At 54.7% G+C, this 23,676-nt stretch overlaps 9 protein-coding genes across 9 annotated transcripts; 6 read left to right on the top strand and 3 right to left on the bottom strand.

The window, feature by feature from the left end:
• Positions 1-117: 117 nt before the first annotated feature.
• On the top strand, positions 118-1,310 carry C8A04DRAFT_31057 (NADH dehydrogenase complex I, assembly factor 6; the record flags this gene model as incomplete). The annotated part of the gene is made up of 2 exons (XM_062781620.1): positions 118-275; positions 335-1,310. The coding sequence occupies 2 exons, from the start codon at positions 118-120 to the stop codon at positions 1,308-1,310; spliced, it is 1,134 nt and encodes a 377-aa protein (XP_062634797.1).
• Positions 1,311-4,248: 2,938 nt separating this feature from the next.
• Positions 4,249-5,691, top strand: C8A04DRAFT_14136 (uncharacterized protein; the record flags this gene model as incomplete). Its single annotated transcript, XM_062777977.1, has 2 exons — positions 4,249-4,660; positions 4,721-5,691. The coding sequence occupies 2 exons, from the start codon at positions 4,249-4,251 to the stop codon at positions 5,689-5,691; spliced, it is 1,383 nt and encodes a 460-aa protein (XP_062634796.1).
• A 986-nt stretch (positions 5,692-6,677) lies between these two features.
• Positions 6,678-8,727, top strand: C8A04DRAFT_14129 (GTP-binding protein 1; the record flags this gene model as incomplete). Its single annotated transcript, XM_062777974.1, has 3 exons — positions 6,678-6,786; positions 6,829-8,301; positions 8,360-8,727. The coding sequence occupies 3 exons, from the start codon at positions 6,678-6,680 to the stop codon at positions 8,725-8,727; spliced, it is 1,950 nt and encodes a 649-aa protein (XP_062634795.1).
• A 493-nt stretch (positions 8,728-9,220) lies between these two features.
• Positions 9,221-9,756, bottom strand: C8A04DRAFT_31054 (uncharacterized protein; the record flags this gene model as incomplete). Its single annotated transcript, XM_062781619.1, has 4 exons — positions 9,221-9,264; positions 9,350-9,386; positions 9,447-9,533; positions 9,631-9,756. 4 exons carry the CDS (start codon positions 9,754-9,756, stop codon positions 9,221-9,223), a joined length of 294 nt encoding a protein of 97 aa, XP_062634794.1.
• Positions 9,757-10,505: 749 nt separating this feature from the next.
• On the bottom strand, positions 10,506-11,578 carry C8A04DRAFT_31053 (putative deacetylase LmbE-like domain-containing protein; the record flags this gene model as incomplete). The annotated part of the gene is made up of 2 exons (XM_062781618.1): positions 10,506-11,239; positions 11,356-11,578. The coding sequence occupies 2 exons, from the start codon at positions 11,576-11,578 to the stop codon at positions 10,506-10,508; spliced, it is 957 nt and encodes a 318-aa protein (XP_062634793.1).
• A 744-nt stretch (positions 11,579-12,322) lies between these two features.
• C8A04DRAFT_39147 (uncharacterized protein) lies at positions 12,323-13,106 on the top strand (the record flags this gene model as incomplete). Its single annotated transcript, XM_062784478.1, has 2 exons — positions 12,323-12,716; positions 12,805-13,106. 2 exons carry the CDS (start codon positions 12,323-12,325, stop codon positions 13,104-13,106), a joined length of 696 nt encoding a protein of 231 aa, XP_062634792.1.
• A 599-nt stretch (positions 13,107-13,705) lies between these two features.
• On the top strand, positions 13,706-14,482 carry C8A04DRAFT_39146 (carbohydrate esterase; the record flags this gene model as incomplete). Its single annotated transcript, XM_062784477.1, has 1 exon — positions 13,706-14,482. The coding sequence occupies one exon, from the start codon at positions 13,706-13,708 to the stop codon at positions 14,480-14,482; it is 777 nt and encodes a 258-aa protein (XP_062634791.1).
• A 407-nt stretch (positions 14,483-14,889) lies between these two features.
• On the bottom strand, positions 14,890-16,061 carry C8A04DRAFT_31050 (uncharacterized protein; the record flags this gene model as incomplete). Its single annotated transcript, XM_062781617.1, has 2 exons — positions 14,890-15,114; positions 15,225-16,061. The coding sequence occupies 2 exons, from the start codon at positions 16,059-16,061 to the stop codon at positions 14,890-14,892; spliced, it is 1,062 nt and encodes a 353-aa protein (XP_062634790.1).
• A 966-nt stretch (positions 16,062-17,027) lies between these two features.
• C8A04DRAFT_31049 (uncharacterized protein) lies at positions 17,028-18,234 on the top strand (the record flags this gene model as incomplete). Its single annotated transcript, XM_062781616.1, has 2 exons — positions 17,028-17,042; positions 17,101-18,234. 2 exons carry the CDS (start codon positions 17,028-17,030, stop codon positions 18,232-18,234), a joined length of 1,149 nt encoding a protein of 382 aa, XP_062634789.1.
• Positions 18,235-23,676: the final 5,442 nt, after the last annotated feature.

The following is a 23,676-nucleotide window of genomic DNA, read 5'->3' as shown; positions in this document are numbered from 1 at the left end:
CATCATTTCACTCAGGTAAACTTCTTTTGTCGAACACCTCTGTGTCGAAGTTACCACCACAACTCTGTGCGTGGGTTCGAGAAGGGATGGGGGTGTTGAAATAACAACTGTTCCCACATGAATCCTGCCCGAGTCACCACGAGCGGCCTTAAGCAGGTGGCCACCCAAGCTTGCCTGATCCCCCAATGTCGGCATCTTGTAACAACGTCGACGGCGACGGGCATCGGCGCGGTTGATGTGACTAAGGCGCGGCAGTACTGCCAAAATCAACTCAGGTTGGCGCTCCCGAATTTTCAGCTTTGGTGGCTGAGACATATCGCTGACGGCTCGCTAGACATGGTGACTATGAGGCGTATCTCATCCGGCAATTTGTGCCTCGCTCGGCACAGGATGCATATGATGCTCTCCGCACACTGAATCTCGAGCTCGCCCGCCTACCTGAGACCGTGTCCAACGCGACAATAGGTCACTTTCGGATCCAATTTTGGCGGGACACTGTTAATCAGATCTTCTCTGGTAACCCCCCGCGCGAGCCCATATCGATCCTGCTGCATAACGCCATTACGGGTTTGGCTGAACGTGCAGGCGTTAACAGCGTAAGCCCACTCAAGTTCTGGCTTCTGCGTCTCATCAACACGCGAGGGAAGCACATGGAGAACCGCCCCTTCACTAGCCTGGCCGCTCTGGAGGACCATGCCGAGAACACGTACGCTACGCTGATGTACATGACGCTTGCGGCGATGCCCTTACAGTCCGTGCACATGGACCACCTAGCGAGCCACATCGGCAAGGCATATGGCATCGCCGCAACACTCCGAGGTATCCCCGTGCTCGCGGCACCGTCTCAACCCATCCACGGACCGTCCGGTTCGAGTGTCGGCACAACGCGGAGCCCCGCACTACTGCTTCCGCTCGATGTGATGGTAGCGGCTGGTGTGAAGGAGGAGGATGTCTTCCGCCGGGGACCTAACGCTGAGGGCCTGCAGGATGCGGTGTTCCAGGTTGCCACTCGGGCAAACGATCATCTTATCACGGCGCGGGAGATGTTGAGAAATTTGCGGTCTGGGAACGGGCCGGGGCACGACTACGAGCATCAGACCGAGCCGGAACACGCGTATTCCAACCTGGCGCACGGCGAGGAGGATACCCCGGCGGTTATCCAACGTGGCTTTAGTGTATTGTTGGAGGCCATTGCAGTAGGAGATTATCTCCAGCGCCTCGAGAAGGCTAATTTTGACCCGTTCCAGGTCAAAACTAGCTGGAAACTACCTTGGTCCCTCTGGAGATCGCTCAAGCGGAGCGAAATTTGAATTCGCCCGGCACAGGTGTCGTCTACGCACACCATCTAAAATATACCGCATTGGCACCCATGTCGTTCTGTCGAATATGTCCTCTGTGATGTCGCCATCCGCAATTACGAGGACTTCCTCCACCGGCCGGGTTAACTTGGGAGAAAAACAGTTGCGGCGCCAACATGTAAGTTCTATCCGTCGGTCCGGATGCATGGCGTGAACCTCCAAGGAGCCGACTGTAGCCGTCCACGCACTTGAAAAATGGAATCCGCTCTCCACCGAGGTGAGCTGGAGCAGACTTAACGAGGTCCACCGGCCTGAGAAATTCCACTCGGGCCCATTTTCACCGATGGCGAAACTGAATAAATTTTTTTCTTCAGTTTTTTTTTGGTTAATGAGTCAGCCAGGCTGGTCACATCGCAGGGGCATGGGTGTGCGTGGTGGACCCGAGCTGCGGCTCAGGAACAATGTGGAGTTGCTGCAATGGAGACTTCAATTTCATCGGGGCTTGCCGACGGAAGCAGTGTCAGAACAGAACCAGTCGGATTCAGTGGTGGCTTCACGCTTCGCGGGCCGAGGAACATATTGGGCGAGGCTGGGCTTTAACACAGCCTTCAAGTCGACGACGCAACTTGGTGTCACGGCACACTATCCAGGCAATGGTGGAGGTTCGGCCGAGCCCGACATCGGCCCCTCCCTCGGCCGCCGCCGCCAGATGCCCGGCAGATGGCCCTGTCTCTCCCGGGAGTGTTTCCCGATAGCCGGTGTATTTCCATCCAGATCGTAGAAAGGAGATCAAACAACCGTTAGCTTTAGAAACGGGCGGGATCTATGTTCGTCATGATATCGTATTGATATACGTAGCAGCCTTGTGGATCAATGGGTATGTCAGTGCGAGAAGGCATTCTCGTTCCCCTTTTCCGTCGAGGCCGTGTCCTGGACGAATATTCGAGCACGTCAAGGCCGCAACAGGTGGGTATCATGTTCTCCGTCCATACTACTGTGGAGTAGGAACATGCGAACGGCTGTCGGCGGTTGGAGGTCGGCGCCGCTGATGACTGTGCCAATCAAATAAGCAAAGGGTTTCCGGGAGATTCTGCGTGTGGCACATGAGACTCTGCAGCTGGAGAGAGTTGTCGCCTGGATATCGGTCGCCACCCGAGCCCGAGAACAACATCTCCGAGGGATTGAGCTACACGTGAAGTGTACAGAGTAGCTGGGCTGCATTGACAGGTGCAGACAGCCGAGCCGTCAGAACACCTTGGCACCTTGGCTTAGGTGCGCACTTCAACAAAGCGACACAAGTGATGCTGTTTACTTTATTCCCTTCTTTTCCCTTTTTGCGGTACCAGAGATGGGTTATTGGTATCCCAGAAGCAAAACTTTCGCAATACTCCGTAATCTGTCTCGAGCATCGTGAGATCGAAAGCTTTTCGCAAGGACCAGCCAGGGGACTTATGGGCATCCGTAGGGCTGGTTGGTAACTAACTAGGTGGCAGCGGGGTCGCGCTCCGAGGGCTTCCAAGGAACATCCAAAAGTGGTCAAGCATCTCGCTGTTCCGCAGTCAGGAAGAAGGCCCGAGTTTCTTTCAGATTTGAAAGACCCGCAAATGGCAACATGAAAATGGATGCGTCCTTGGAGGAGAAAAATTTTCCGCATACCTCTTTTGATCGCCAGGTGACCTGGCGCATCACCTGAATGCTTGGCCATTGGAAGGGGCTGACTGGTGTTCCAAGGCACCTCCCCTGGAGCCAGACCATTGACCCTGTGACCTCACATGGGCCGGCTCGCAGCGGCTGGGCATTTCCTGGCCCTCTCGTTTCGTGTGGGGCGATCATCGGATCTAGACCCGGCGTGCAAGTCATCGTTTCGGGCATTTGGGTACATTACAGTACATATGAGTACAACACGGGCCACGGCGGTTCTTGGGAGCGACAATGAAGACGGCGTCAATAATTGCCTTCTATGAGTGTCACGTTGGATACATGACCATGGTGGTCATCAAAATGTAAAAGTCAAATCCAAGCACAAGGAAGGATTTCAATTGCAGGATTGTTTGCTTCGTCGGATCCCGTCCAATGACGTTACATGTGACTTCCCCAACGTCCCTGGCTTGTCACCGATCTCGAAATTCCTGTATTCAGCATACAAGGCACGTGGACTGCCGGGTTCCTACCGTACGAGGCGCAAGTGGCTCCCGCTTGTTTGACGCCCCTCCAGGCGAAAGGTTCGCGCGATGGGTGGATCGCAAGTACCCATTGCCCCGCCAAATTACACATAATTACTTGAGAGAAACAGTGCATCGTCTTTTGCCCCGGAATACATATACAACATGAGATACAATTTGCTCCCAGGCCGGGTTCGAGAGTCCCATTTTTGTGTTAACCTTTTAACCCACGTCCTTCATTCACTCTGAAAGCCCAACATTACCGAACGACATATCACTGATCCTAAATACTATTTCTCACCACCCAGTGGGGTTCACTTACTACTTCCACCGCGACCAAGTGCTCCTCAACCTCACGGCCTAACCAATTCATTGAGCGCTACTATAATTTTCACTCGCCGGTGGCAAAAAACTGCTATCCCGCCCCCATACCCCGGAGTCGAGCCGTGGATGGGCATTTTGCAGCCCGGGGGCGCCCAGTTCGTTCCTTTTATCTCCGCCATTGGCCGAAGTGGAACACCAGAGAACTAGCCAAGATGCCACACCGAGTTGTGGATTTCATCCGCTCGTCAACACATTCACTCGAAGTCCAGGTCTCAAGCCTCACACATAAAAAGGCTCCAGGGGAAAAGGGGGGACGCACCGGCAGAGACGCCCTCAAGCCAGTGAGACCTCCCAGGCAGCCAAGGACGCCATCGTCATCTTCGTCTTCGTCCTCGGCCTCATCTTCGGTGAGCGACGACGGCTCAGATAGCGACGCAGCCCCGCCATATTCCCCACGGGTCAAAATGGCCGACTCCCGAGCGATCACACCTGGCCCCGAGACGCACAAGGGCCACAGACATCGCCATGGCAACCACCACCCCCATGCGCAATATCGACTTTCGTTCCCTGGTATGCACTTTGGCCGCTCGAACAAAGAACCGCTTCAAGCTTCACCAGCAATGCTCGACTGGAAGCTCGAGTCTCCCCCACTGATTATGTACGGCGAACCCCAGAGGAGTAGTGGTGCTTTGCTCTCGGGCCAGTTATTTTTGAGTGTCAAGGAAGACTCATTGGAGGTTGAGTCGTTGAAAGCATCGCTTCACGTCCGCGTTACCCAGAAACGCCCATTTGCCACCCACTGTGGCGATTGCGCGGTCCAGCGGACAGAGCTAAAGCGGTGGGAGTTGCTCCAGCAACCGCTCGTTATGGTGAAAGGTATGTTCAAATGGGCCGGAACCACTGGTAGGCACAGAAAGATACTAACACTCGAACCAGGCGAGCATTTTTTCCCCTTTTCGGTCTTGCTGGACGGGCATCTCCCTGCTACTATGGACAATCAGCTGGTCTCGATCTCCTACGAGTTCAAGGCGGAGGCGATCCCAACGCACAGCTCAGCCTTGATGGCCCCCATCAAGCTCGAAAGGACGCTAGATGTCCGCCGGAGCCTTCCGACCTCCGAGACGCCGCACCACTCCGTCCGAGTCTTCCCCCCCACCAATATCAAGGCCAGCGCCCATTACCCGCATGCTATTCACCCGATTGGCACTTATACGCTTGCCCTCCGCCTCGATGGAATCGCCAAACTAAACGCCAAAGTCAACACAGTCGAGTACTGGAAGCTGAAGAAGCTGACCTGGAAGCTCGAAGAAACGACAAAGACGATCGCCCCAGCGTGTGCTCGACATACCCCGAAACTTGGAGAAGCGGTAGCAACCGCGGAGGACCAGTCCAGCCGCAAGGGTGTGATCCGCTCCGAGAGTCGCATCATCGGCGAGAAGACCCTCTTCAGCGGATGGAAGAGCAATTACACCAGTTCCACCGACAGCAACGTGGAAGTCGAGCTCGACTACAACCTAGCCAAGAACGCCAAGTATGCCTGCGACAGCAAGAGCCGCGATGGTACCGAGGTCAGCCACCAGCTTGTCGTCGAAATGGTTGTTTCTCAAGAGTGGGCGCCTGTCGACAAGCCCTCACTAGTCACTCACACGGGCGTCGGCCGCATCCTACGTATGCATTTTGCCACTGTTCTCACCGAGCGTGGTGGGATTGGAATTAGCTGGGATAATGAAGCGCCGCCGATTTACCAGGATGTGCCGCCCAGCCCACCTGCATATTGTCAGTGCCAGGAGACAGCCTTCATGCTTCCCTCAGCAACTGGGTCGATCACAGACCTGGCCGATGAGCCGACGCTTTCGGATGGGCCAGTGAGCTACTCCCGTGCTGGAGAGAGCCCGAGTGGGTGTTAGTTAGGACGCCGCTAGCAAGTGCGGCCCAGGGTTTTGGCGCGAGACGCTGTCATCGTACGTGGAAGCGGTCTGTGTGAGATTATTCAGCCGGCGGTCATGTTCACTTGGATTCTTTTTGTTTTGTTGAGATACCCCCATGGACAACGTTGTCCTGGATTGTTTTCATCTGTATGACGCCATGTGTCATTTGTTCCTTAGGTTCCTGGAGCGTCTTTTTTCTCCAAGGGTGACCGGGTATCATATCTTTATATTCGGCGGTAGCGGCTAGGGGGTTCGAATACGGGAACCTAAAAGTTGATGTCGGTCGTAATGATCTTGGGCGAAGCCCCCATATTGTGGCGTAGTGGTAATTACATAGTAGTCAATTACTCAATGTACATGAGAAAATGTGTGAATTCCTCAAGGTGGATGAAAACCACAGGGCCTATTTACCTTTTGAACTTAACGAAATAAATACACTCATTCGTAACTACATAATAGTGATGGCCCTTGTGGTTCGTCGTCTGTTGTCTTGGAGCTGAACGACAGCCCGGTGGGGTTGTTGTTGCGGCATGCTGTGACTCAATGGTAGCTACCCCTGATTCTCGCGTTGCGGGGTAAAACAGCATGGGGAACAGCCCTGTAAGTGGGTCCCCGTGTCACTCCTGACCCAGCTGTTGCTCATGGCCGATGACTCGGGGAAGACTTCAGGAAGATCGACTCAGCCGGCCAAACAGGCATCTTATTCCAGATGTTAGCATATATCTATCTACCCTAAGCAAAAAGCAGAGGAAAACTCACTAGTCAACTTTTCTCACAAATTTTCACTGTTCGTCGGTGATACTGTCCATCGTCAACCCACGTCTCACACGCACCTACATAAGAACGGGCCTTAGCTACCTATTTCGCTGAATGAAGTCATCGCCCGCTCTCATCAGAAAATCACCACCTCGCCTGTATCACAATCTCTCTCACGCCGAAGGTGGTTGCCAGCCCTACCAACGGTAATGTCTAACAAAACGATAAAACAATCCGCGCATGAGCGACGGAAAGGCGAGGCCGCGCTCAGCGACTTCGCCGAGTACGTCGAGAAGCAGCAGGCCCTGCGCTACCCGAGTTCTAAGCAGACGAATGCCCCAGGGAGGACAACGACGACAGCCGCAACGACAACAGCAGCATTATCAGGAGCAACGACCACCGGTGCCCGAGAGGATGAGCTTGAGCACCACGAGGAACTGGACGATATTCTCGACGGCCTAGATCTCTCCGACCCTACGCCACAGGTGAGGTTACGAGAGCTGCTGCTTTCTAGTGATGGTGATGAGGAGGCACGGGAGGGGCTGGCCGGGATTCTCAAGGAGCGATTATTAGAGGGCAAGGGCGAAACCGTATTCGACGTCGGGTTTGAGAACAACGGCGAGAGCCTGCGGTTGTCCCGCAGCGAATGGGACCAGGCCCGCCAAAGGTTAGAGGAGGCCGCCCGGCGGCTGCGCGCGGATACGCAGTTACTGTTGACGAAGAATGTGGGGGGCGAGTTGGATGGGGTCCCAACTAAAGACTGCGATTGCAGTGGTAAGTTTATGGTCCGCCAGGTCCCTGGTACGGTCGAGGATGTGATCGAGACCAGGATAGCTGTCGTTGGGAATGTCGACGCTGGCAAAAGCTCCATGCTGGGGGTTTTAGTCAAGGGTGACCTGGATGATGGTCGTGGTAAGGCACGCGTCAACCTGTTTCGCCACAAGCACGAGATTGAGACCGGGCGGACGTCGTCGGTCGGCATGGAGATCATGGGCTTCGACACCACCGGGCAGGTCGTGGTCTCCGACACCCCGGGCCGCAAGCTGTCGTGGGAGGAGGTGGGGCGGCACAGCGCCAAGGTCATCACGTTCACGGATCTAGCAGGCCACGAACGGTACCTGCGTACTACGGTATTTGGGCTACTGTCGAGCAGCCCCAACTACTGCCTGCTTATGGTGGCGGCTAATAACGGGTTGATCGGCATGAGCAAAGAACACCTGGGCATCGCGCTGGCACTCAACGTGCCAGTGATGGTGGTTATCACCAAAATCGACATCTGCCCGCCGCAGATTCTTGAGCAGACTATCACACAGATCACCCGTATCCTCAAAAGCCCCGGAGCTCGCAAGATTCCTATCTTCATCAAGAACCATGAGGATTGCATCAACACGGCCACACAGTTCGTTAGCCAGCGTATCTGCCCTGTATTCCAGGTCTCCAATGTGACGGGCGAGAACCTCGATCTCGTCCGCACTTTCCTCAACATCCTCCCACAGCACGGGCGCTACGACGCGGGCGCCCCGTTCGAATTCCATGTGAACGACACCTTCAGCGTACCGCACATCGGCACCGTCGTGTCGGGCATCGTCAAGTCTGGCGTTATCCACACCGGCGACGAGGTCCAGATTGGCCCGGACTCGCTTGGCCGCTTCACGCAGACATCTATCCGGTCCATCGAGCGGAAACGTATTGGTGTGCCGGCCGCGTCCGCTGGCCAGTCGGCCACGTTTGCCCTACGTCGCGTGCGGAGGAAGGATGTGCGGAAAGGTATGGTGGTGTTGTCTAAGACGGAGGGCGCGGCGCCTAAGGTGTACCGCGAGTTTGTTGCCGAAGGTAGGAGCTCCCTGTGCTTCACTCCAACGCTCTCACACGGTATCCTAACCCTCCCTAGTACTCATCCTCTCTCATGCAACCACCATCAAAACAAAATACCAAGCCATGCTACATGTCGGCCCCGTATCCCAGACCTGCGCCATCATCGACGTCGACCGCCCCTTCATCCGCACTGGTGATCGTGCCACCGTTGCCTTCCGTTTCGTCCAACGCCCTGAGTATCTTGCTCCCGGCGATCGGCTTCTATTCCGCGAAGGCCGTACCAAGGGGCTAGGAATTGTCAAAAGCGTTGGGTATGATCCAGCACAGCCGTTGATGCCGAAGCAGGCGGATGCTGCTGGGGGACAGGAGGAGACAGAGAACGGGGGTGCAGATGAGTCGGGAGCGGGCTCTGGGATAGGTGAACAACAGAGCGTGCGAGCTTAACTATGGCGGTGCTGGAGACGACTACACCACAATTATTGGATATACCACACGACTAACGATGTATAATTTGGGATTCGGCGCTGGGATTTGGTCAACTAGAGTCATGTTCATTTTTTATTCCTTAACCTAGCCTGTACCTGACCGGCCCCCAAGATGTCGATGTAAGACGGCCACCTATGTCTCGGGTTGTAGCATCATAACTTTCCTAGCTGTGTTAAACGGGGCGAGAGTATTGTTTGAACTAAGCGAGGCAACGGTGATGGTCAACAGGGCGCGCTTATAGATTCATCCCCTCGCCCAGTAATGACCCTCTACTGCTCACCGCCCGAGTTTACAACCCCAACCTTCTTTCGACGTAGTGAAATCAGCCGCATGTGAAAATCAGCCGGATCGCCCGCCCACCCGTTTGCCCGCAGTTGGAAATGTGATAAACACGGTGTTCAGCGCGTATCTTAGCCCCTAAACCCAGGTCTTAGGGCCCCGGTTGACCCGGTTAGAAGGAGACCGTTTGTGGCGAGATAAGGACGACACTATCGCCTGATATGGGATTGCGTCAGCTAAGGCACGGTTCGATCGTAACATGACGGATGAAATATATCCTGGCTGAATGAGGCTGGCCTACCTCTCACGAATAACATCTCTGATTTTTTGCTTATGGTCTGTGTGGATATTAGTGTGACGAACTGAGTGTCAACCCCCCAAAAGATACACAAACTCACCTTCACATCCTCTTCGTCCTCCTCGTCCACCACATAGATCGTTTCCTCCACATCCCCTAGAACCAAGTTGCAGTGACTGTCATATGCCTACACAAACAATCCGCATACCCATTGTTAGTTCTTGAAGCGGCGGGGGGGGGAGGGGGCTAAAGATTGCCAAAGGGGGTGGGGGTAGGCTACGCACGTGAAGCCGGCCCTTGAGTTCCCGGTCGCCTCTTAACTTCACACACACCACCTCGTCTAGGAGCAGGCGCACGAGATCAAGAGGCTCGGAAACGGTGCCGCTGGTCTCGTCCCTTGGTTCGGCCATTGTTGATCTCGGGCGGGACGTAAAATCGATGAGTGCTTAGTTGTTTCTTGTGATGGGTGTTGTCGGGCCTAATGGTGGTGGGTGGTGAGGGAAAGTATCCAGCTATGATGCACAACTGCAGCCGGATTTTTTTTAAATCCTTATCTCACTCTCCCTTTCTCTCACTCTTTTTTCGAGTGATCTGCTCGTTGAATGTGATACAAAAGAATGTCGAGCAATAAGCGGGTGGATTGTGGGTTTGTTACTGCGTCCGGCGGTTGGATTCTGGGCGGCGGCATGAGTGGAGCCCTGGCCATCTACAGCGCTGCGGCTCAACTACGGAACCTCAAACCCTGGAGAGTCCGCAACTGCCAACGTTATGCACCTACGGTATGGTAGGTATGTACCATGTATGTACCTAGATGGCTGCCTGCTTTGTTCAAATCCAGTCTGCATTATTTTAACGTGTTTGGTCAGACCTAGGCGTCTCACAACCAACGACAAGGCAGAGTCATACAGTAGTAGTAAGGGTTTTTATCTCATTTGCTGTGTATCTAAACTACGTGCTGGTTTTCCGTTATTTTCTGGTTCCCTCCTTTGCTTTGTTTGTTTTGTTGCCAACTGCCCCGCCCAGTGTTATCCCGCCGGCGCACATTGCGTAGTCTGGGTAAAGACGGCGTTTTTATTTGCAAGTTGTTTATTCGATAACAAACTTGACTTTGATTTAAGCAGGTCCCACCTTTTGCAGGTTCCGTCAGGTGACTCGGCGCCTATGCCCTACCCTTCTTCACCTTGACCAACCTCAGGTCATTGATGTACATATAACGGCTGAGGGTGATCCAGCCGTAGCGGAACCAGACCATTTGGCTCTTGTGAGCCGAAATCATGGCCTTCCACGCAGTAGTCACGCTGCCCTGCCCGGCTAGGCCGCTAAGAAACACCAGCCCGCCTGGGTGTTTCTTGTCCTTCTTATCGGCCCCGATGGCCCAGCTAGTAAGTGTCGTCAGCACATCCAAAAACCCCGTGTACTTCCGAATCAGGGGTATCGTGGTAAGAGTGTAAAGGTCGACGGGCGACTGCCAGCCAGGCTTGCCCGCCACGAGCGACGCGACAAAGGCCTTTGCGCCGTGGTAAAGGGATATGTGGTTCGGATGGCCTGAGACGCCGGCGGCATCAAACGTGATTAGCACGTCGATGGAGGCTGTCGGCGCTTCGTCGCTGTTATTGCCGCCGCCGCCGCCACCACGGGTACCACTGCGTATGCTCACACCACTGACGCCGCTGGCGTTGCTAGCGTTGCTGTTGCTGCGCGCCCGGGGAGTGGGGGGCGCAAAGGCCGAGCGGAGTAGTGCGGAAATTTGGGCGCTATCCCATTTGGCCGTCATGCTGTCGGGGAATTCGGGTTTGTCGACGACAAAGACATCCTCGGGCCGGCGCAAGCCCAAAATCGTGCCCGACTTGGCTAGTTCTTTCTTCCGTGTCTCGCCGAGTCCGTCCGCATTGCCTGTTATGAGGTGAGAGGCAGTCAGTCAGTGAGCCGTTGAGTTATAGTTGGGGAGGGGCTAAGGAGGGGTAATGCGGAGTGGAGCGAGGGCGCGACGGAAGGCGGGGGAAACATACCACTGCTCAAGCATAGGATCTTGACGTGGTTACCTGTGTCGGGACGAGCGAGGGCCATAACGGTGGGTGAAAAGAACATGGCCTCATCGTCCGGGTGGGCGATGAGGACGCAAATCCGTTTATTCCGCAGGGCCGGAAAGCGCGTGTTGACAACTGAGGCGGTGTAGACGTACAGCGACGGGAGCACGACGGCGACCACGCCGACAGTCCAAAACACGTCCATCGTGCTCCTGCGCTCTCGGCGAGATGGAAGAAAAGAGAAAACGGCGGCGCGCGGGTCTGAGAATTGCAATTCAATCGACAAACTGGTGGGCGAAGCGCGTGGAGAAGTGGTGGTAGGTTTCGTCGCGCGCTCGTGTTCTCGAGGAGGAAGGCTCGGGGGCCCTCGGAGCGATGCAGGTGGACATTCGCCTGGGGTTTTCGTGCATAATCGACCAGAGCAGGGCTGGCGGCACGCGCTAGCCCAATGTAGTAAATCAGGTTCGAGTTCCCTCTTTTATTACGTAGGTAGGTACCTAAGTACCTAATTATGGATGGACTTGTGCGTGATGCAGAAGCCGAGGGTCTAGTTGAGAGCGATGATATTAGGGCTAGTATTCAGAGCACCGCTTTTGAAAATGAGACGGAGTTTCTCAGCACTTCATGTCAACTGCGCCAGGCGCCGGTGAGATGAGCACTGACTACCGAACTAACCGGTGCCTCGGAACTTTTTCAATGGCCACCGAAAGTGCAGGGGTTCTGGAGCTCATGGCCAGCTGGGGTACGCGGACCCCTGTTTTCCGGGCTGCAATGCACGAAGTACTCCGTACCTTGCACAGGTACGGGGGAGCTTTTCCAACAGCACCTCAGTTCCGGAACCCAAGCATCAACTTTCCGCTTGTTTCCCATCCCGTTATCGGCCTTACTGTGTGTTTGCACATGTGGCGTCAGAGGTCGCATTTCGTACCGCTAAACACAACCCATGACAATGGCAAGACGACGCCAGGACAAAACGCCCTCGAGCATCAAACTCCAGCAACCCGACCGGTCCGGCCCAACTGAAAAGACGCTGTTGGAGCTCGCCGATGAGAGGGGCTTGTTTGAGCAGGCGCAGAAGCGTGAGAGGGAGATTAGAAAAGAGGCCGCTCCGATACCCATCCCGAGGGCGCAGAAAATTAAAACAGGGGATGCGAAAAGGGAGACGGATGACGATGACGAGACAGGCTTTTCACCCGGTGTCGAGCGCGTATTCGAGACAGTGCTGTGGTCTGTCAGCCTAGCTACATTGCACTTCACCTTTGATGTCCTCGTTCAGCACCAATACAACGTCGATAGTGTGGTGTGGCCCAAGGTCTGGGCGAGATTTGGACAAGCAGTTTTGGGTAAGTTCCATTCGTCGTTATTCTGGCTAGGTACCCACGGAAGTACAAGAGCTAACAGATGGTCTTCACTTTTTTCTTCTTTTTTTAGTTTTCGGTCTCCTCGTCTACGTCTTTCATCCCCACCCTGCAAACCCGGGGCTCATTCCTGGTCTTCCTCCACGATACCAATCCGCTCTTCGGCAAATCATTTTCTTTGCAACGAGCCTTTCTGCGGGCTGCTACCTCATCTATATCACCAATTCGTTCGGATATTTGGCCATCATGAAACGGGCGCCACCATTAGGATGCCTGTGGGTGTGGTCTGTTATTGAGCTGGAGCTCCCGTGGGCGATTCTCAGCCTCTCCGGGGCCGCGTCATTTGTGTGGGCTAAGGGATATAGCATCAAATGAGCTAAGGGGCGAACGAACATACACAACCCGAGACCGGGTGTTGGTAAACCTAGGAGCTGGCGAGCGTGAAGTTGTTTTGCCCTTTTTTTGGTCCCGGCGTTCTGCGGATCCTTCAAGTTCAAGGAAAATTCAGAGGCACCTTCAGTTGGCTCACCGTGCACTGTTATTCTCTAGGCTTCATGATAAACCAAAGTATGGCCCAAGGCCTGAAATATTTACTCCTCGAGTTGGGTTCGGCCTTTCTCTTTCCAGAGCATCGGAACATTTGGTTTTTGGGGAGGGGTTGTTTCCCTTCCAGTGTTAGGGACCGAACGGACGGCAGTCTTAGGTTGGACGAACCTTCCTGTGAGGACTAGCACAGCAAGGAAGGAGAGTTTGAGTGATGCCCTAGCCCAGCTCCTAAGGCGGCATGCTGGACTAGGCCTCTCTGTCACCTCGGTATTCCTTTTCATCTTCCAGCTCGCTACGGCCGTTCTCCAACTCGAACCGAATTACACGCCGCCCCCCGCGTACCTGCGGTATTATATCATTGCTAGATAAACCATTCTTCTTGGAGATTTCCTTTTTGAAGCCTCAGAACGCCCTCGGTTCCAACAAGCATGAGCGCTACCAAACTTTGCGCGCTCCTCTTGGGGCTGCTTTTCTCTCAAGGACAGGCCGCACCTTCGCCCGCCGCCAACCTGACGGCCCGGTCCTTTACCAGTGTCCCGCGCGGCGTTATCATCGAACATTGCACGGTCCCCGGCGTTGTAGCACTTACATTTGACGACGGCCCCTTCATTTACACCAGTCAGATCCTCGACCATCTCGATGCGTTCAACGCCAAGGCCACCTTTTTCATCAACGGCGAGAACTGGTCCCGAGCCATCAACGATTTCTCAACGCCCTGGCCTGCTGTTCTTCGACGGATAGACCAGGCCGGCCACCAGATCGGCTCGCACACCTGGGGCCACGCGGACCTGTCGGTCGTAGACTCGGGCACGCGTGAATACCAAATCTGCGAACTCGAGCGCGCCCTCTTCGAAGTGCTCGGCAAAGCCCCCACCTACCTTCGCCCGCCGTACGGGTCATGTTCCTTCGAGTGCCTGTACGAGACACAGCAGTTTGGCCTTCATGTCGTCAACTTTGATGTCGATCCCAAGGACTATATGCACAATCAGCCCGGCGATCCCGGGGCGATGGAGAACTTTTCCCGGCATTTGGATGAGCGCCGCTGGGGAGACTCTTTCCTGGTTCTCAGCCACGACTCACTACAATACACGGCAGAGGCCCTAGTGCCGCATATGCTTCGTGAGATTCAGGCACGCGGGTATCGGGCGGTGACCGTGGGCGAGTGTCTCGGGGATCCCGCCGAAAATTGGTATTGGACTGCGTAACGGCCCTGGGTTGTTTTGACTAGCTTGCGAGGGCGGCCACGAGTTGGCGGTGAGCGAAGCTGGGTTGGGAGTCTTCGGCTGGGCACGAAAAGAATCCATGGTGTTACGATGGTATAGCAGGGCTGTCATCATGGGGGGGTACCGGGACGGCGCGTGTCGGTTGATATATGGGAAAGGAGAGTGGAACGGAGATGGGGCTGGGGGCTGTTCTTAGGCAGAATACGAAACTTTGTATGCCAAAATTGTACGCAGTATGCTTAAACGCGTCAATAGAGCACACATGTTAATGTGTATTTCCTTCTAGGGGCTTTTGTTCTGCCACAGATGCTGGTAGTTCGCTGTTTTCGGGCTCTTACCATCGCATAACCTTCCTTAATGTCACGTACCCCCGACCATCACTCATCTTGCTACTGCCCACGGCTCACCAACGCGTCGAGAATGCCGTTGATCTCGGCTGCTACAAAACCTGGGTCATCCTTCTGTACAAAATGACCGCAGCCCTTGGCGATCTTGACTTCTTGGGGGCTACCCTGGCTGGTGACCGGTACGAGACGGGTCAGCCCCTCGTTGTAGGCGCCCCAGGCCGTGTTCATGTATGAGTTGGTGATAGCGCTAGAGACGGTAAAAGGGGGCTTTCAGGGGTGTCAGTTAAGTAGTTACAGTATGTCATGAAGCTTTCGCGCCTGGGCGGCTGCTCATTGCCGTTTGATCAGGAAGGGAGCTAGCCAGTCATTTTACTCACCTGCTCGCTCTGCCTCGCAAACTCATCCCAGTCATGGCCCACCACCGTCAGCAGCGGCGGGAGACTCTCGCCCCCCGCGCCAGCATAAGAGGGTAGAGGAGGCTGATCAGCATCCGGGAGCAACTGGCGCATACCGCGCCGGTCAAAGCGCTCCTGGTTCGGCACAGTCGGATGGAAGAAGCGGCGGAACTGGGCGCGGGCGTGGCGCAGGTCGGTGAGTGTGACACCCGAAGGGAGGTCGGTTTCGTTGCCGAAATCCTCGCTGTCGGGGTCGGGGAAGAGGGAGACGAAATCTGTGTTGGCGATCATAGAGTCCAGGAAAAGGTAGGCTGCGATGTGGAAACTGGGCTGCTGTTTCTGCCTCCTGCTGTGCTGCTCGGCGGCGAAGAGACGGGCCAGGGGGCATCCGATAGAATTGCACACTAGAACAAGCCGAAGGTCCGCCTCCTGTTCGCCGCCGTCGTTCTGTGGCCGGTGAGATAGTTCGCTTTGGACAACTTGGGTCAGAAGCTGGTGGAGATCGGCGACTACGGAGCGGGCATCATGGCCGTAGGGCAAGTCCGACTCCTTGTCGGAAGGGTCTGGATCAGACTTCCCCTGACCGTAACGGTCGTAGGAGAAGAGAGTTGGCACCGGTTGCCCGTGCTCTTTGTGCAGAGCGATCAAACGCTCAATAACCCCGGACCAGCCAGCGCTGGGGAGAGCGAGACCGTTGAGAAAGACGATAAGGGTGTTGGAGAGCGGGTTGCCCTTGTGATCATCACCGGCTGGGCGAAGGATAGAGGCATGGAGAGAGGCGCCGGGTTTGGTGTCCAGCGTGATGCGTAGGTCTTCCATCTTGGGTGAAGGGGGCGGGTGTTTAGGTGTTTGTGATGGATGATTGACCTCCGGTTGTGCAACCTCAATCTCGCTGGTGGGTTGTTCCCATCTTATGTAGCTAGACCAAATGATGACGTGCGGGGATATGCGGAGCCGTGGGAAGCGAAGGATTGAAGAGTTGTCGTCTGCAAAACAGTAAGACCTAGCAAGATCCGAAGTCTGACATAGTAGGATCACAACGAATCAAATCACATCCCGAGTTCCGAGCGCCACCACACCTGAAGGCAGCTGGTGATGTGAGTCGAAGCACATAGTCCCCTCTCGAGTTTTCTCGGGAGCCTGGAAAGCACAGCCCAGTACCGAATCCACGAAATGCAATTATTCAGCCGTAAGATCGCGCAGGGGGCCGTTACATCTTCGGTTCGTGCTGCGAGTCCGCCTGCTAAGTAAATTGTTTCGGTTCAGCTCGATCTCATGCCAGCTAAGGTCCAATTACCCATGTGATTAATTATTGAATTTACCCCCCTCTGCAGAACCAATTTTCACCATTGAAGAGTCCGGTGTGTTTTGATGACATGAGCGGGGAAGTCTGCATTCATACACAACAACAGCATATCGGCATGCGTTGGCCACGATGCCTGACGATAGTAAAAAGTTTTGTAACCCTTAATCTACCTACCTACAGTACCTGGCTTCTTAAGTCCTGATACAACCGCGGTCACGTCCTACGCCCTGAAATTATAATTTCGAGGCGCTATGAGTGGGCTCATTTCTGGGAGAAAGCCGGAGAATACTTATTGGTCATTGGTCGCCCTTTCATTGGCAGATGTATGTAGTATCAGGTGTGCTCTTCCTTCCTCATCCGTCGTATGGAGTCTACGAAGTCCCTCACATACGCTTACCGGCCTTCTCAACCACCGTTCTTCACCCCCGGCAGCTGGAATAGCTTAGGAGTACCACCGGTGTTAGTCCGTAGCGATGACCATGAAAATCACATCTGTTAGTCCCGGGCAACTCCATATGCCATGTTGGCGATTTGGCCTAACCTCTCTCCTAGCTCGCAGTTTACCCCATCAAGGGTCTACGGGGATTCAAACTTCAATCAGCCGAGATTGGTCCATTGGGCATTCGGTATGATCGCACATTCATGCTCTACGAGACAGATTCTTCTACCGGGGACATCACGAAAAAAATACAGATTGACTCGCACCCACTCTGCGGCTTATTCGAACAGCAAATCATTCAAAAATCCGAGGAAGAGCCAAGCCGGATTCTAGTTACATTCCATGGTAGCCCATCTGGGGAGTCGGCGTCTGAAAACGCTAGCGATGACAAGCCGACCCTCTTTGTTCCCCTCGAGCCTGACATGGCCCCTCTCGACAAGGTCACCGCCCCCCTACATCGCAGCCCGACCACAGCGTACCGCATGGGTGAGCCCTACGATGCCTGGTTTAGCCATCAGTTCGGGAAACCCGTGGCGTTGGTCTACCTCGGGGACGGTCGCCGGGCTGTCCTCGGCGCCACCCTCCCCCCCAAGCCCCTCCCAGAGCAGCAGCAGGAGCAGCAGCAACAGGGAGGAGGTTGGTTCTCTGCCATAACGTCGTACTTGATCAATGGTACTCAGCAATCCACCACATCTGCCCCCGGGCCCTTCATTTCTTTTGCGGACGTGGCTCCAATGCTGGTGACCTCGGAGGCTTCCCTACGAGACGTTGAGGGGCGTCTCCTCGCTGGATCAGACCCCAACGGCGGGAAGCTCGAGGTGGGCATGTACAAGTTCCGCCCCAACGTTGTCGTCGATGGCGTGGGCGAAGAGCCTTGGGCAGAAGACTTCTGGGCTGAGTTGGCCATTCGAGAACAGAAGGGGCCGACAAGGGTAGAGCCACGGGGGAGCGGGGTGACGACGCTGCAACTCACCGGTAACTGTGTCCGCTGCGTGAGCCTCAATGTGGACTATGCCACGGGAAAACCGGCCGAGGGGGAATTGGGAAACGTGTTGAAGCGGCTAATGAAGGAGAGGCGGGTGGACACTGGGTCTAAGTGGTCGCCGGTGTTTGGACGCTATGCGTTTTTGGGGGGGCGGGATGTGAAAGAAGCGGTGGTTGGAACCGTGGTGGTGTCGGTGGGGGATGAGGTGGAAGTTACGAGGAGAAATGAAGAGAGGTCGGTTTGGGATTGGCCTGGGATGTAGGTCGGGTGGGAGCCTCGTTGGGGTATGAGCCAGAGTGCTAGAGATCTGTACAGGTCTCATTACTGGTGATGATTTAGGATTCGCATCATCTTTTTTTTTCTCGCTTTTCCTCCGGCCGCCCCGTTTATGTTCAACAACGCGGGTGTGTATATTAACCCTCTGGGAAGTTTAACATAACCACAAAAGGTATTGCCATTCGAATCATCTAAAATGGTCGGTAGCCGGGTTACCACATGATGTTCACAAAGTGGCACTCGCACTATTACTTAAAAGCGGTTTGTATTTGCTGAAGTTGTGATACCTTAGTAGTTGTGCTTTTCCACAATAAGTCTTGGGACGCCGCTGCCCGAGTTTACACGTATGTCTTACCACACGGCCTAGTATTGGCCTGACCCGAGATCCGTACATGGTTCGCCCCCTGATCCGCGGCTGGGTTCGTGTTCGATGGACAGGTAGAGTAGTCAAGCACGTTTCAAGATAGCCTGACTCTCTCGCGTCGTCTCTGGGCAGAAATACATAGCATCCGAAAGCACGGCGATCTGGATGGGGGCAGTGGAAAAGAATACGTTAATGGAAGCTGTCAGCTACCGGCCCCGGGGACGGTTTAGAGGGACTTGGGAGGGGGTATCGTTCAATGGGGAGTATCGGGCGTGAAGGCAATGTCCAGGCACTTTGTAGCACTTGGGACGCTGTGGGATACCAGCACCCTCGAGTATAAAAGGTACTATAGTTAGGGCGTTTGGAGGCACTTGGTGATTCTGTTATGAGCTAGTATTCTGATGTTTCACAGGGGGTCTGCTTTCAACACGTAGTCTGCTATTTATAGGGAGGTTGGGGAAGGCTCATACTTGCAGTTCGGTACGAAATCACACAGGCCGGAGCACCGCTTCCGCTATTTCACCGTGGGATGCCTGTTTATAGCCTGGGTAGCCCCTAATGATGAGTCCATTTGTAACCTGTGATTGTGAAAGCGTACTGCACGAGTAGGAATGAGACGCGCCCTCAGATCGTGGGGTTTTGGGTAATGGTCTGATCCATCACTCTTCTACTCAAGCATCATGCTACAGGGTCAGTAGTGGTGAGGTGGTCAATGGGGTTGAAACTCTGGGAATTAATACGGGCCACGGGCGTGATCCATCCAGGTTACTGTGTATCGATTATTATAGGTAGGATAGGCGTACCTAGGTATGGTGTTGTGGGCGGTATCGGAAAGGGCAAGTTGGGCGAGGTTGAGACCTAGCCCTATATTCATGCCGAGAAAATGTATTTGTGGGTTGGAGTTGCCACTATTGCTATCTCTTGCCCCTGGGCCATTCATACACAACCTTTTCCGATCTTTCTTTGGTTGGTGCCTTCCACCGAGGCAGAAAGGGGAAATAATAAGAAAACGGATTGCGGGAATTTGGAGCCGGAAAATGGGCTGGTGCTAGCTGGTGGCGGACTCTAAGCACACAGCGGCAACACGGGTTTGCAGAGCCCGTCGTCGCATCGCAGGATGCCGTGCATATGGTCGGTCTTCAGTCACTCATTTGCGAGCTTCAGGACCGACAATGTTCGTCTTCCCCAGCGAGGTATCCTGTCATATTGGTTAACTTAGAGATCCATGGGGGACTATTCCCATGGTTACTACGGCAGCTCACCCCTTGAAGAAGGGAAATAAACGGGAAAATAACAATGGCCTGACTTGTAGCTTTAGGACAGGAGATTGATAGCCCTCTTCTGCATTGGGGATACTAGCTGTGCTACAGTGTTCGAAGGTTTGTTTCCGGTGAACTGGAGTTGTGTATATTCTCGGGTCGATCTGGAACAACCCATGTGGAAAGGACTTGACCAAGAGCGTGAGAGAGGTTCTCGATTTTTCTGTGAACGTGTACACACCTGCTGCGCTAACGAACCCGAGCTTTCCCGTCGCTTGTGCGTCGAATCGGGAAGATTGTGTCACGGATAGGAATGTTGTGGTTGCAGCCAGGAAATGACGAAACTTGAGATTCCTCTCCTCGCTGGGGTGGCTGGATGGGTAAGGGGAGTGACAAGGTGGTGTTGGGCTGGTGCTCGAGGGACTGTGCGGGGTCCTCCTTTCAGGGGCGGCCCGTGGCAGCTCAACGTGCTATGCTCATTGGACGAAGACGACGCAAAGCTGGATGTCTGCGGAAGTGAAAAGGGACCGATGGCGGCCAGCTGGGTACACATCTCCTACGTGAGAGAGGCGACTTGTAAGAATACCTCTCCCCGGTACTGGGCTCTGGGGGCATGCGCCTGGGGATGGAATAAGATGTCGTGCAAAGGAATATCCTTTACTGGCAGGGGGAGCAAGCTCCATGAACGCACCGTTGATGTTTCGGGTTGCTGAACGGATATGATTGGAGCTGTGCGACTGGCTGGGAACCACTGGAGCTTGGGGAAGCTTTGACCAAGAACTGCCCCGCGATGCAGGGCTTATCGAATTTTACCCCTCCAAGCTCCTTATCGCGAGTGGCGGGGTAAATTTGGTGCCGAGGGATGCAAGAGCCCCAGCTCCAAGTCAAGATCTACGATGTGGCTCGCCGATATGATGCACCCAGTCGGATTTCTTCTTTCTTGGGAAATTTTTGTCTTTGCAATTGAGTTCCAAGTGTATCATTCCTGGGCCGGTTGGTGCTTGCTTCTTGGCCATTCCGATGCTCTATCATCTAGATCACAGCGAGCTGCGTCGTTCGGTGTTTCAAGTCCCCCGACTAACCGGAGTCCAAGTCTGATGCATCTGGTGTGTCCGATGCGTGGGGGCAATTGCGGGTTTTATTCTTTATTGCCTGTCATCGACTCATCGGCGACCGTTTGCTTTGCCGCTGGCCCCGCCATTGCTGCAACTCAAGTGTCCTCCGTCGTGGGCAAGAGACGGTCCGCCGTGTGCCGAGGCGGGCCCAGGGTGCATGATTGGCTCTTTTAGTTACTCGCGGTTCTCAAGATTTTTCGCAAGCAAGGGGAGGGAGAAAAAGGGGAGTGGGCTTGGGCTTTGCATATCCTGAAAAAGATGACACCCCAGTCGTTAAAGTTGCTGCCCAAAGGTAGAGCCTCCTACAAAACCTCGGGAGCCATCACTTTGTGGGTGGTAGTGGGGCATTCTTGGACTTCGCTTCCAGGCTAAATTGGGCAGCGAGGGCCGGGCAAGCTGGAGCCTCGCTAGGTATATAGAAAACGGTGAGCCAGAGGAAGGCTGATGCTAGAATTGAAGGAGGCTCGCGCAACTCGGTTGTCCCCCCCTTATTTCTGTTCCTTTCCCGAGGAAAAGAGCCGTGATGTCTGGAAGCCCTTCAGCGCTTTTGTTTGACAGGAGAATCGGGTCTAGGCTAATGCCCCCGACCGATAAGATGAGCTTCTCGGCTGTGACTGGTGAGACACAACCAACCCGCAGCCCAGCCGGCCGACAGGCCGCGCACACAGACAGGCAGGAGCAAAGGCAGCTCGAGTATATTAATAGTATCCTTGGGTTGTCGATCAAGAACCCTTTGGAGAAGGGTTGCTTTCTTCGGGCGGGCCTTTGAGGCTTGCCACCTTGCTGAGGATTAACTAACGTTAGAGTGCAGTCAAAGTTGAGTCTACATCATAGTTGCTATTCATGAGGTTTCAACATCATCGGGACACCGTTGGAAAGAAGATATGTGGAAGGTTGTTATCTTGGCCTCCCCCGTTTCTTCTCTCTTCTTTTGCCCTGGTGCCTGTTTCGGAGCACTTGGAACAGGGATTAATCAATCAGAGCATCTCGAGCCGTCGCACGCACTCGATTTGGCGACAGAGAACTGGAAGTTAGACCATCCCCGGAAACGAAGCCCAATTTTTTTCGCCGTTTCCGTGGCTCAAAACTTCATCATTTAATATCCATTCTTCGGGCGCCTGTTAAGAAAACAAAGTTCAAGTTGCTCGTGGCGCGGTTTCCACCGGCCTTCGAGGTCGATCCAGAGCCCACTATCTGCTAGCATGTCTGGCAGAGAGTCAACGCACTGTCAAAGTGGAGCCTGCTCAAAATAGGAATAGTGCGGTGTGGTTCGTTGACCAATAACAATGCGCACTACTGCTGCAGAACCGGTCCATGCAGCCGACAGAGCGGACCGGTCTCTCCCACCGTGACGATCTACTTTTCCTGTCAGCCCAGAAAGCTTGCAACTTGCCAAAGCGCCAGGCGTCCACATGAAGAAGTTGCCTGCTTGCCCGAGCCCGTCACCCCGTGACGGGTCACGAGAAAAGAAGGCAAGGTTGCAGGGTTGCACTGAACCCTGTTCTTCTCTCTTGGGAGGGAAACATGGGTGGGACTTCTCTCAAATCCGCAGAGCCAAACAAAAGAGAGAGAGAGATGCGCGATGACGGAGAGAAGGCTGTCCGCCGCCGCGTCTCGTTTTGAGCTGCGAACGAAGTGTGTGAGGCTCAACGAGGGAGCGAGGGTCGATCCTATTTGTGAGAGGAAGAGATACACTGGATGTCAACGCTTGAGGAAATATTCGGGCCAGCAACTTAGTCCAAAATGCGGCCACGAGACACGGGCCGTTTGGTCTTGCTTTCGCCCATCCCGGAAAGCCGTTGGCTAAAGAGGGAAGGCTTATCGTTCCGTTTGCATTGATAGTCAAATGAAACAAAAGACGATCTGAGAAAGGTGCTGAAGGGGACTGTGGTTTTTATATTCTCCCGCCATTTTAATTGATGCTCCTGTTGATATTGACAACGGCAAAAGGCCCCTTGGGCAGAGAAAGCCTCGTGAGCCTGACGCTGCGGCTTCCGCAAGCGCAAGTCGAGCTCATGCAGTTTGCGTCTTTTGGGTTGCTCTCACCATCTTTCTTCTTGGCAGAGAGTGTGATTCTGACTCACTGCCAGGTTGGGCCCACCTTGCTTCGGAGCCTGGTTGGCTGCCACTCTCCGACAGGTGCCGACGCGGCAATACCCTGTTTGCATGTCCGCCGAGGTTGTCGACGAACAAAGATATTTGGTAGGGTCGTGCGTGGGAACATCGTGCCAGGATCGCCCGTTCGCGCTCCGCAATTGATGGATTGGCCCGGTACCACGAGACCTAGTGCTGTGCAGCGACGGCGTGTTGCAACCATGCTCAAGCACGGCGTGGAGCCTGGTACGTACCTGCGGTCGTCGTTAGCGTACGCCGTTAGTCTGTATTTGCTGGCACTGTGTCGCTGTTGACCAGCCGGGCGCAATGCTGGGCCGGGTCCTCACACAATCTCCCTCGACAAGCCTTGCGCCCACAATTTCGCCATCCGCAGGTCGCACCGCTTTGGGCAATCCAGCCAAGCCCCAAGGATCCAGGGGAGCTTCCAGGGGACCGCGCGCACCTTCTCTTGTGTGTGGGCGTCCGGCCCCCGACCCATGTGGTTCATGCTCAGTTCCCTGACCACTGGCCAAGCAGAACAGATTCCTGTGTACCGCTCTCGGGCCAGCCCTCCTCCGTGGCGCCCGGACGGTCTC

Source organism: Dichotomopilus funicola, assembly GCF_033296635.1.
Source record: "Dichotomopilus funicola strain CBS 141.50 unplaced genomic scaffold C8A04scaffold_59, whole genome shotgun sequence".
NCBI classification, from domain to species: Eukaryota; Fungi; Ascomycota; class Sordariomycetes; order Sordariales; family Chaetomiaceae; genus Dichotomopilus; species Dichotomopilus funicola.
This window is presented reverse-complemented; position numbering and strand designations above follow the sequence as displayed.